Source organism: Musca vetustissima, unplaced genomic scaffold, assembly GCF_032173495.1.
Source record: "Musca vetustissima isolate MV318-11 ecotype Yass unplaced genomic scaffold, APGP_CSIRO_Mvet_v1 utg22213, whole genome shotgun sequence".
NCBI classification, from domain to species: Eukaryota; Metazoa; Arthropoda; class Insecta; order Diptera; family Muscidae; genus Musca; species Musca vetustissima.
Window position 1 is genome coordinate 15,224 of NW_026889693.1, and position 13,777 is coordinate 29,000.

Here is a 13,777-nt window from a genome sequence, read left to right on the forward strand (position 1 = left end):
GCAGCACATAACTCTATCCTAGGAATTGTTATAGTTTTAATTGGTGAAACTTCTGACTTAGCCTGTAAAATATTAACAAAAATACTATCATGTAATTCAACTCTAGAATACACAACAGCTACATATGCTGCTGTTGAAGCATCGCAAAAACAATGCAGTTGTAGTTTAGAACTTGTTGAACAGTTTAGCCATCTTGGGATTTTTATAGAGGAAAGATTAGGCAAAGAATGACGATATTTCAGCCACTTAGATTTGATAAAATGGGGTACCTCAGTATCCCAATCAAGACCATTTTCCCAAAGACTTTTAAATAAGGATTTTGCCATAACTGTTGATGGAGTTAGCCAACCCAGAGGATCAAACAAACTCGCTGATTCGGAGAGAATAGTTCATTTTGTAATTTTATTGCTTTCAGAAAGGTTGATTTTAAATGTAAAACAGTCATCAATCGTATTCCATTGGAGTCCTAAGGTCTTCACCGTGTTTTCAGCATTGAAATCTAATGTTAGAGAAGAGTCTCTATCTTCTAGGGAAATAACGTTTAAAATATCTGTGGAATTTGATATCCACTTTCGTAGATTACAACCCCCTTTTTTAAGCAGAGTGGATAAATTTTGGTATAATAAAATGGCATCATCTAAAGAATCTGAGCCAGATAGAACATCATCTACATATGAATCGGTTAACAAAATGCGAGAAGCTACTGGAAATTCTGTTTCAAAATCATGTGCTAGTTGATGGAGGACTCTTATGGCGAGATATGGAGCTGAGGTGGTACCATAGGCATAGGTACCATAGGTGGTACCATAGCATATTTATGTCTCCTCCATCGAGACATTTCAACTGCGAGCTCGTTTTGGAGAGCTGGACCAGAACATAAAGTTTCATTCAGAGAGGGCTGATTTTTCATATGACTACTACCCTCGAAAACAACTCTTAATTTTGTTGTTGAACTGTCGTTTTTGAATACCCCATGATGTGGCAAGAAATATGAATGATTACGGACGTATTCTGGATATGTTCCGATTTTCGACATATGACCTAAAATTTCATAATCTTTCATGAAGGTTTTATAGATTTCAGCATAATCAGGTCGTTTTGAAAATTAAATTTCTAGATGTCTAAGACGTTTGACAGCATTTGCTATATTATTATCAAGTTCTGGCAAAATTTGATCTTGAATTAATGATTTAAATGGAAGCTGTACTACATACCGTCCTGATTCGGAACGTTTTGTAGTGGCTTTATAAAAAGACTCAACCTTCGATTCTTCATCGGTGATCTCTCTTTCAGGTAATGTCTCTTCTTGCTCCCAAAATGAGCGTATAATCTTTTCCAGGTTAGAAGTATGTACATGAATCCTTCTGTTCACATTGGGGGTCGTAGGACCAGAAAATACCCAACCAAAATATGTGTTTTGGAAAAACAGGTTCTTGTAAACAAAAGATTCAGTTGGAATTTGAATTTTCGAGCAAATGTCGGAACCAAGTATAAGGTAATTTCTATCAGATTGAAAGAAAAAAGGATCTGCCATATCATCGACGGATAATTCGGGCATTTCTACATGTTTCGTAGATGGTTGTGGTGTGTAAGCTGAAAGATTGGAGAGTACAAAAGCTTGACACGAAACGACATAGTTTTTGGATCGAGAGAAAAGATCAATGTTTGTTGAATATTTGGATAAATTTCTGTAACCATCTCCAATACCAATAATGTTGCAGTGTGATTTATGCTTTTGAAGGCCAAGAAGTTGCACAACAGGCTCAGTAATCAAGGTTCCCTGTGAACCTGGATCTAAGAGCGCTCTCAAAGGATAGAAACCTGATTGTGTGCGAACATATAAACGTATAGTATAAAGTAACACTGATGTAAAGGAACTAGCATTGTGAGAAGTCATGTGATTTGATCCTGAAATGGATTGTGAATTGTTATTGTTTGTCTGTTCTGAACGTCCGTCCGTATGTAGCACAGTGTGGTGTAATTGTTTGCATATAATGCAACGAAAAGGAGATGAACATTGGTCAGCACTGTGACCAATGGCTAGACAATTTGTACAAATTTTCTTTTCAGATAATAAATGTTTTTTGTCATGTAATGACAAAGCTAAGAATTTGTAACATTTCGATAAAGAATGAGGTTTGTCGCAATAAACACATTTTGAATTTGGTTTGGCAAATTTGCTTGTATGCACATACGTTTTCTTAGTTTGTGTACCATGTTTGGAATTATGTTTACTAGTAGAAGGATAGTCGTCGTTAATTGATTCTAGAGTTCTAAATGTTCTCTCTAGAAAATCAAACATTTCGGTACGAGTTGGAATTTCTGTCGAAGATTTTAATGAATGTTCCCAAACCTTTCTTGTCTGTATATCTAACTTTTGCGCCATTACATGAATCAATATGGGATCCCAACTACCTGTATCTATGTTCAAATTCTGAAGAGAGGCTAAACATTCTTTAGTGGAATCAAGTAGTGTTTTTATAGATTGAAATCCACCATTGGATTTTTCGATACCAAATAATTTACTAATTAGATGACCAACAATCATTCTTTTATTATGGTATCTGGATTCCAGGGTTTTCCATGCGGAATCATGATTAGCTTCGGTAGCTGAAATTGTTTTGATTAAATTAGCAGCTTCGCCTGCAAGTGTTCCCTTTAAATAGTAAAATTTTTGTATTTTATTTAAAGATTCATTGCCATGAACTAGCGAAACATAAATATCCCGAAATGGTACCCATTCCATGTAGTCACCAGTAAAAGTTGGAAGTGAAATTTTCGGCAGTTTGGTGTCCACTCCAATTGTGGTATCCACACGACCATTATGAGCAACAAAGGTACTGGACAAGGGAGAATATTGCACAGAATGTTGTGACAGAGCATCCATTATTTTGCCTTTAAAAACGAAATACACTTCAGAAAACTCGAAGTAAAAAACTTCACTTAAATAAGGAACATCATTTGGATCAATTCCACCATCATTCACTTTTTGCAATATTTCAGTATGTTGTCCTTCAAAATTGGAAAATATATCATCAACTCTTTGTCCAAGGATTTGCAAATAACCCGGAGTTATTTCAGCAATATTCTTGGCACAAAATCGAGTTTGATGTTTTACTAAAATTGACAATGAATCATGTTGCAATTGAATAATTTGGTCGAGGGTGCACATATTTCAAAGCTTTAAAAAATTACTTCTTCCAACACGATTTCACAATATGTTATGCAATGAAAAATCACGTTTTCCACAAGCAAATTGTTCACAAAAAAGTTTTTTTTTAATATAATTTCACGAGAAAGAATCCCGGGTTTCGGCACCAAAAAATGTACGCAAAAGTTCGGAAATATTAATAAAAATATGTATATTTTCTTTCGAAAAAATATTTAAAATATTATATTAAAGAAAAGAACCAAGATGTTCAAACACTGTTCAATATGCAAAGAATGGTTTCAATACTTATCGAGTTGTTGTGCTGTTGACGATCCAAATGTAATAAGACAGAGTATTGAGAGTTTGCTTTACATGAACCTCTTCATACTTCCATTATTTTTGCATACTCATTCCATAATTTCCATAAATAACAAATGAGCCCACCTACAGTGAAGCCTGCACGCACAACCAACACGTAATTCAAATGTTTTCAAGCAAACATTGTCGTGTGCGAACAGATATAACTGTAGTCGGCTTAGTGCTGGCATAATTGAGATCAGCCGACGGCAACAACAAAACACCTTAAGCAAGACTTAGAGTCTAAACGCAACCAGAGAGTCACGAGTCAGCGTCATACTTTTTCGCCGGCGTGAAAACCAAACGAAAGAGTTAGCGTTAGCGGCACAAAATGTCAATTATTTGTTTTGATTTTCTGACAGGAAATTTTACGTTGTGCAAACCAAAATCAATTTATTATTTAATAAACAATAATGTCAAGGAATTTGGATAAAATTATTGAAAAAAATTTTTTTTCTTCCATTTTATTAATAATTCATTAAAAAAACATCCACAATCTTTGAAAATATTTGTTTTTTAACAGTACTGCCATATGTATTGATATAAATTATCATTGAAATTTGGTAGCACTGTTGATTTTTACCTAAGATATGGCAACTCAATTGAGAGCAAGAGAGAAATTTTGAGTATGACGCTGAGCAAAAATGAATAAAATCTATTCTAGCGTCATGCCGCTAGACGCGAACGTCAGACGTCGCGATTTCCCGATGCCTATAAGAAACACACGGCAAACGACTGTCGCTGACTCTAGACCGGGGTTAGCCAACAATACATATGCAAACTGCTATGATTGTGTTGGACACACGCATAGATCCGTTGGGAGAGTAATTTTCGCTCTCTCGGTACAGATCGTATATGTTTAAGCATTGCAAAGCATACGACATGTTCGAAGTCGAGAATAATGTTGAGTTCGAACACAGAACTGTGATTGTATTGGTACTCTCCCAAAGCGCCCGTGGGCGCCTGTTTGGTGAACGATGCTCTAGACTCTATGGTTGCGTTTAGACTCTTAAGCTGTGGTTGTGGTTGCACTCATTAATCATAAAGAGTGTTAGAAATTATGGAATATGCAAATGAAGAGAATTGAAAAAATACAGTTTACATATTTCTCTCAAATGTTAGTTGTATAACAGAGTTGAACAGAATTAAATAAAGAGTAAATGTGTGGGAGCGGAACTGAGAGAACATCAACAAAAACGGCTTACGTAAAGAGAAAGAAAGAGAATACATGGTTAGCCATCACCGCTATCGTACTATTTTGTGCATTAGTGTTGTATAAATAATTAACATTGATGAAATATTATTTAACTGTTATAATGCTGTGTGGTATTATGCTTAACAAACAGTGGCTCAAAGTAATATATATTATAATAAATACAAAAATAAATTATAATTTGAAATTAATGACAAAAAAATTTGAAATAAGAATATTGTCAGTTGGTGGAATGACATTTCCGCCAACAATCACATATTGTATTTCATGTTAATAGTCCTGTTTAATATACCCATAGTGGTGAAGGGTATCATATAGTCGGCCCAGTCCGACTTTACTACTTTCCTTACTGGTAGTATCTTCAGTACGTTGTGCAAAATTTTGTGACAATCGGCCTAACTTTGGGCCTTTGGGGCACCATTTACTTAAAATCGGACGAAACCATATATGGAAGATGTACCTAAATCTGAACCGATAGGGTTCGTCCTTGGGCCAAATAAGTGAACTGTGCCAAATTTCATCTAAATCGGATCACAAATGCGACCTGTACTTTGTTAACAAAAATACATTGACGGACGGACCGACGGACATGCATAAATCGACTTAAAAAGTGATTCTATGCATATTCTCAAAAGGAACCATGTGTCTATCTCGTTTTCTTTTGCCTGCAACAAACATATTCACAAAGATATAATACCCTGTACCACAGTGTGGTGAAGGGTATTAATATTAGCTTCGAAATTGAGCTATGGGTCCTTAATGAGGCATAACCCTTCATATTATAAAAACGCCAAATATTCGTTAATTTTTACACAATGTTGGCAATATTGGTCCCGCTTTAGGTATGACGATATTATATACATGTTTCAGTTTGCCTTGCGCTCATAATATAGGTCCAAATTTTGGGGTTTTGAGTTTTTAGGAAAAAACGTCCATTAAAATTGCTGAAATTTGTAATTGGTCTACATTACGGTTTGCAACAATCGATTGGTAGAATTGTCGTTATAGGTCCACTTTTTGGTGTGTTCCCCATATTTTCATTTCACGTAACTGTCTGCATTCCTATGGGGGAGAGTATCCAAAGTTCGGCCCAGCTCAACTTAATGCCTTTTTCACTTGTTCTCTATTGTTATTATAGAGAGAACAATGTTAAACGTTTTAAGCGCTATATCGCAAGCATATAAAATGAAAAGATATATTTTGAGTGGAGATGTCTGATTTTATTTCCATTTTAAACCAGTAAGGAAAGTAGTAAAGTCGGACGGGGCCGACTATATGTATCCAAAAGACATATACATATGTATTTAAAAGACATAGCTTGTTATTATTATAGACGTAATTCAGTATGCTATGCTAAATTTCGTGCAAATCGAAAGATATATGGGGTCTTTGATGTACCAATTACCTTAAATAATATATATATATATATAAAGGAGCTATATCTAAATCTGAACCGATTTTCAAAAAACTCTCCACACATCATTCAAGACTTAATTCAGTACGCTATGCCAAATTTCTTGCAAATCAAAAGATATATAGCGACTTTAGTGGACTATTTACCTAAAACCGGGCGAAACTATATATGGGAGCTATATCTAATTCTGAACCGATTTTCACGAAACTTTGCACATCTCATTCTAGACTTAATTCAGTACGCAATGCCAAATTTCGTGCAAATCGAAAGATATATAAGGACTTTGGTACACCATTTACCTTAAATCGGAGGAAGATATATACGGGAGCTATATGTAAATCTGAACCGATTTTTCAGTGCGCTATGCCAAATTTCGTGCAAATCGAAAGATATATAGGGACTTTGGTACGCCATTTACCAAAAATCGGGCGAAACTATATATGGGAGCTATATCTAAATCTGAACCGATTTTCACGAAACTTGGCACACATCTTTCGTGGCTCAATTCAGTACGCTATGCCAAATTTCGTGCAAATCGAAAGATTTTCAGGGTCTAAAGTCCGTAAATCGGGCGAAACTATATATGGGAGCTATATATAAATCTGAACCGATTTTCACGAAACTTGGCACACATCTTTCGTGGCTCAATTCAGTACGCTATGCCAAATTTCGTGCAAATCGAAAGATTTTCAGGGTCTAAAGTTCGTAAATCGGGCGAAACTATATATGGGAGCTATATCTAAATCTGAACCGATTTTCACGAAACTTGGCACACATCTTTCGTGGCTCAATTCAGTACGCTATGCCAAATTTCGTGCAAATCGAAAGATTTTCAGGGTCTAAAGTCCGTAAATCGGGAAATATATATATGGGAGATATATCTAAATCTGAACCGATTTTTCCCAATTTCAATAGGGTTCGTCCTTGGGCCAAACAAATAAGCTGTGCCAAATTTCATCCAAATCGGATAATAAATGCGACCTGTACTTCGTTTACAATTTAACATGGACAGACGGACGGACGGACGGACATGCATAAATCGACTCAGAAAGTGATTCTATGCATATTCTCAAAAGGAACCATGGGTCTATCTCGATTATTTTTGCCTGTTACAAACATATGCACAAAGACATAATACCCTGTACCACAGTGTGGTGAAGGGTATAAAAATTAAAGAAAAAGTTTAAATTTTTTCAAATTGCTTTTATTATTCAATATTGTTACATTAAGATATTTATTTTTTTTTTTTATTTACATATATTGATTTTCCTTCCATTTAATATTGTTTAGTGCTCTGTGTTCTCATTTTTAACGGAAGGGGGATTTTTCGGGGTCACGAATAAATGTAGACGTTCGCTACATTTACTTAAGAAGATGTTGAAATCCTCTTGGTTAATCACTTCAATTTCATCACCAAATTCATCTAAAATGAAAGAAATGAAAAATTAATTTATAAACATAAATAATATACAACATGAAATTTGACATATATGGTACAGAATTAGTAAAATTATATTGTCTCCCGAATTAACGTCAAAATTCACACATCACCATTAAAGTAAATGTAAATAAAATGCATTTTTTATTAATTGGAAGAACTTACCCAACTAATAGATACGAAGTTCACAACGGGGTTCTTTATGTTGGTCAAAAATAAAATAATTAAAAGATGCTAGAATATGTATGAAATTTTTTCTATGTTGTCTATCAAATGACAAATACGAATTGACCTTTTCTCCGGTTGGCTGGATATAGGTGTACTTTAGAAAAGACATCTTTGCTGATTGGCGAATGATTTAAAACTAATAACAAAATCGAATTCATGGCCTCTTAAATAAGGTATACCGGTTGGTGAATTCATGGCTTACTCTTCTTTCAAAATTTCTTAAAAAAAAAACATTAAGGAAAGTAGTAAAGTCGGACTGCCCCGACTATATGATACCCTTCACCACTTTGTTTATTTTCTACATATGTATCCTAACAAACATCGCGTGTTTGTTATATATCTATATCTGAACCGATTTCAGGGAAACTTGCCAGAGACTAATTAATATTACTTCAGTACGTTGTGCCAATCGGCCTAGCTACGGATCTTTTCACGAAGCTTAGCAACAACATTCTAGCCTTAATTCAGTACCCTTTACCAAAATTCGTGCAAATCGAATGATATACAGGGACTTTGGTGCACCAATTACATAAAATCTGAACCGATTTTCACGAAACTTAGCACATTTCATTCTAGACTTAAATAAGTGCGCTATGTTAAATTTCGTGCAAATCGAATGATTTTCAGAGACTTTGGTGCACCACTTACCTAAAATCGGGCGAAAATATATAAATGGGAGTTTTATCTAAATCTGAACCGATTTCCATGAAACATAGCACACATTATTTTAGACGCAATTCAGTACGCTATGACAAATTTCGTGCAAATCGAAAGGTATATAGGGACTTTGGTACACCATTTACATTAAATCGGACGAAAATATATATGGGAGCTATATCTAAATCTGGACCGATTTTCACGAAACTTAACACACATCATTCTAGTCTTTATTCAGTACGCTGTGCCAAATTTCGTGTAAATCGAAAGATATAAACCGGACAAAAAAATATATGGGAGCCAGGGACGTACGCAGGGGGGGGCCCTGGAGGCCCGCCCCCCCCCCCCCCCGAAATGAATTTTTTTCACAGTAAATTTAAGTTTGCAACAGCGACTTTTTTCATTTTGTACTACCGGGCCCCCCCCCCGAAATGAAATCCTGTGTACGTTGCTGATGGGAGCTATATCTATATCTGAACCGATTTTCAGGAAACTTAAGACACATCATTCTAGACCTAATTCATTACGCTGTGCCAAATTTCGTGCAAATCGAAAGATATATAGGGACTTTGGTGCAGCATTTACATTAAATCGGACGAAAATATATATGGGCGCTATATCTAAATCTGAACCGATTTTTCCCAATTTCAATAGGGATCGTCCTTGGGCCAAATAAGTGACCTATGCCAAATTTCATCCAAATCGGATCATAAATGCGACCTGTACTTTATTCACAAAAATACATGGACGGACGCACAGACGGACATGCGTAAATCGACTCAGAAAGTGATTCTATGCATATTGGAAAAGGAACCATGTGTCTATCTCGTTTCCTTTTGCCTGTTACAAACATATGCACAAAAACATAATACCCTGTACCACAGTGTGGTGAAGGGTATAACAACAAAATATAAACTACTCAAAAAATATAAACTACTCCAAATCTCCAATTTGTCGTCCGAGCATTCCTATAAGGTTTTTCTTTTTCTCTAGAGGTAGGAATCTGTAAAAGTATCGTTCTATGGTTCGAGAAGGTGCCTTTCTCAGATACTTTCCAGTTCGTAACCCCAGAGTCGTCTATTTTAGTGAGGATTATGTCAATGACTTCAACTCTCACTCTATTTACGAACGTTGCTGTATTGCCCCTAATACATATTCTAAGATTATAGAGTCATTAATCGTAAATTTATTCCCTACGGACGTTGTAAAATAATTTTTTTAAACAAATTAATTTTAAAATATATTTTTTTTAAGAAGTTGCTCACCTACTACTTTAGTTCATTATATGATGGCACTATCTAAACGGTGATTTATTTTAACGGCTTCTCAAAATGAAACGCAATTGTATGCGGTCGTACTGCGACTTGCAATAACGATTACCATCAATTAGGTTGCCTGGTAACTGGTAACCCATCTGTGTACATACACAGACATCTGGCAAACACACAAAGGCATCGTTGCTGCTGTGCAAAAAAGGGCCATAACGCGATACGAAAAGACGCAAAAACCAAGTGAAAGCCATTATTTATTCCATTAAATTTATTGAGAAAAAGAAGTGTAAATAAAAGACAACAAAAACAATGGCATCACGCAACGAGTCACGCATTTATGTTGGAAATTTGCCACCAGATATTCGCACCAAAGATATCCAGGATTTGTTTCATAAATTTGGCAAGGTTACGTTTGTCGATCTTAAGAACCGGCGTGGTCCGCCATTTGCATTTGTAGAATTTGAGGATGCACGGTAAGATAATTTGTTTATAGCTGCTGCATAGAATATAAAGACAACCATTGCCATTATTTTATTTACTGCTACGACGCTTGGCCTCTGCCCATGAATGGTCTCAGCTATGCAAAGGCGGCCTTATCAGTTAATGTTATTTTCATTGAATTGATGATTAGTTGTGCATAATTCTTTGTTTTGTTTTTTGCTTTCAGTGATGCCGATGACGCTGTTAAGGCCAGAGACGGCTATGATTACGATGGCTATAGGCTGAGAGTTGAATTCCCCAGAGGTGGTGGTCCCGGTAGTTATCGTGGCAGCCGCAATGAAGGCGGCGGTGGTGGACGTGGTCGTGATGGTGGCGGTCGCAGTGGACGCGGACCACCAACTAAACGTTCACAATATCGTGTTCAAGTTACAGGCCTGCCCGCTTCTGGTTCTTGGCAAGATTTGAAAGATCACATGCGCGAAGCTGGCGATGTCTGTTTTGCCGATGCCTATAAAGATGGTACTGGTGTTGTTGAATTTTTACGTTTGGAAGATATGAAATATGCCATTAAGAAATTGGATGATTCAAGATTTAGATCACATGAAGTAAGTAATATGCGTTGTAGTAGTAGTAGAAATTGTATTTGGAAAATAATATATTAGGTGATTAACCAGATTTGTATGTTAGAAGAATATTAATGACTTCAAATGATATCATATTGCAAGGGGTGTCATTGTTCTCATCTCTTTCTTTGCAAAACTGCGTCATAAAGAAATCACTTGGAAAGTTAGTTGAAGGAGATTTTGAAATGCATTTTTTTTATTGTTTTCAAGGCCTATTGCAATCAATCAATGCCTAATATTTATGGAGGGAGGTGTCACTATGTTGGCAAATCAAAAGTAGGCTTGGTCCTCATAACACTAATTCCATGAATCTGTTTCTGTCCCTCTAATTTCAAATGTGCTCTACAGCTTGAAATTGAATTAAAATGTCGACTTGGTTGCTCATAGGACAGTGAAGTCTGTTCATGGATTACATAAGACTGTCGTAAATTATAGCCATACCAATTTTTTGTATACAAACCCGAAATTCTTGAAGTGGACAATTCGATGTTTGGGTCTAAATGACGACTTCGTTGCTCGTAGAACAGTGGATTTTTCTCAAGAAGGGCAAAAATATGCATAGCCTATTTTTCCCACACATAAAACCCCACGCACAGAAAATTCCTTAAAATATGTGTGGAGCATACCCTACACACGAGGTGTTCCTCACACAGAAGCAGAACAAAATGTTTTCTTCATTCAGGAAGTTCTTCATTGATAAGTTCTTAATATAAGAGCCAGGGCAAAAATATTCATTCCTTGAAATATGTTTTTCACAAAATCGATTAGGAAGTTTTCTTCATAGAAGGAGCCAGAGGTATTCTTCATCGAGCAGAAAAAGAGGTCTTCTTTTGAAGAATGCTTGAGGTCGTCTTCATAGAAGATAGCAGGAGACCTTCATAGAAGAGCTGAAGGTCATATTTTTATAAAAGTGCTGAAGATCTTGTTATAGAAGAGCTGTAGTTTTACCTTTCATAGAAGACCTAGATATAGTCTTAGAGGTCTTCTTTTGAAGAATGCTGGAGGATGTCTTAATAGAAAAAGAGATATTCATAGAAGAGCTGGAGGTCTTCTTTTAATGGAGGAGCTGGATGTGTTATTTTTGTAGAAGAACTGAAGGCCTTGTTCTCATAAAGAAGCTGGATGTCTTATTTTTATTGAAGAGCTGGAGGTATTTTCATACAAAAGCCGAAGGTCTGCTCTTCATGCAAGTGCTGAAGGTCTTCTTTTCATAGAAGACCCGAACGGAGGTCTTGTTTGTGGTGAAGAGCTGAAGGTCTTCTTTTTATAGAATAGTTCGTGTTTTGTTTTCAGAGGTGGATGCCATATTTTAATAGCAAAACTGAGAATCTTCTTCATAGAAGAGCTGCATGTTTACCTTTCATAGAAGACTTGAAGGTCGTATTTTCGAAGAAGAGCACCGTGATTTCCTTTCGTTGAAGGTCTTCCGTTCTTATTGCTTATAGATGATGAGAAGGTTTTTTCCTTCATGAGAGGGTCATTTCTTTAATAGGAGATCCGAAGGTATAGTCCTTCTTAAAGGACAGATTGTATTGTACCACATAGTAGCCCAGATAGCCTACCCTCAATAGAAAGTGTTGTCCTTCTTATACCACCAGGAGGTATTTTCTTTCAGATGATCAAGAATTTTGATTGCTTTCATGTTGTCCTTTATAGGACCCCCTCCCGGATGGTTTTGAAATTTTTACCACATGAAGTCCTTGAGGCCTTGATTATAACAGTATTATAACAGCCTTAGTGATTTTTAAAAAAATATGAGAAAATACAAGTGTCCCAACCGAACTTTGGAGGCCCATATCTCCGTAAATACCGATTTCCACAAGAAAAAAGTATACTGCTGTAATCAGAGCCCCAAAGACTACATGTGGTAAACATTTCAAAACGATCCGTGAGGGGGCCCTAATCTAGACTTAAGCCATCTAGTCTGGCTTAGATTTACTTTTATTAAGATTTACTTCTTAGAATATCAGAATGTTTTGTCTCTCATAGGCGATCAGGAGATCTTTCCTTTCATAGAATATCAACAAATCTTGCGTGTTCTTCGTAGAGGATCAGAAAGTTTTGCCATTCATAGAAATTCTTTCCATCAGAGAGGACCAGAAATTTTGGCCCTTAATAAAAAACCTGAAAGTCTTGTGATTTATAAAAGGAGGTTTAGTCCTTCATAGAAGATCGGAAGGTATTATTCTTCACATAGACTAGAAAGTCTTGTACTTCTTCAAGCAGAAGGTCTTGTTCTTCATATAATGGAAGGCTTTTTCTTTATACAAGGTAGAAAGCCATGTCATTCATAGAAGACCAGATTCCTTATACAGATCACATTCAAGAGGGTTCTCTGCCACTTAAAGAAGAGTTTAAGGGATTGTAACGCAAAATCTGAAGGCCTTCCGGAAAAAAGGAGAAATGTTCGCCTTGCCACTGAAAAATAAATCAGTTTTATTCACAATTCTAAATTTTATATGTTTTTTTTTCTAGGGTGAGGTATCCTATATACGGGTACGTGAAGACACTGGCGATAATGACCGTGGCGGTGGCCGCGGTGGTGGTGGCGATTTTGGACGTGGCAGGTAAGCTATTTAACAAAAACATTTAATTGGTTTAAAATACAAATATGATTATCTTTTCCTCTTCGTTTTAGGTCTCGCTCATTCTCACCTCGCCCAAGAAGACGAGGTACACCCACCTATTCACCAGTGAGACGGCAAACATTCTCAAGGTCACGATCTCGTTCAAACTTTTAATCTCTAATGACTATTCCAAAAACAAACTGCTAAGAAAACGAAACTCAAAAAACAAACACATTAAGATATATTCAGAAACCCCCCAAAACCAAGAAAAAACAAGTCGATTTCCTAGCAAGTGAAGTATTTTGAGAGAATCAAACAAAAAATGAAAAAAAGAGGAAAAACACTATATGAATTAGAAACTTTCAAAGCGAAAAGTTTTCAAGACGACGTTTTCTCATGGCAAAACTAAAAAAGAAC

The 13,777-nt window shown here is 36.0% G+C and overlaps 1 protein-coding gene across 1 annotated transcript; it reads left to right on the forward strand.

Moving 5' to 3' along the window:
• The first annotated feature begins 10,026 nt into the window (after positions 1-10,026).
• LOC133337350 (serine/arginine-rich splicing factor 1A) lies at positions 10,027-13,560 on the forward strand. The gene is made up of 4 exons (XM_061545580.1): positions 10,027-10,202; positions 10,397-10,775; positions 13,269-13,360; positions 13,432-13,560. Exons 1-4 carry the CDS (start codon positions 10,039-10,041, stop codon positions 13,532-13,534), a joined length of 738 nt encoding a protein of 245 aa, XP_061401564.1. The 5' UTR covers positions 10,027-10,038; the 3' UTR covers positions 13,535-13,560.
• The last annotated feature ends 217 nt before the right edge of the window (positions 13,561-13,777 follow it).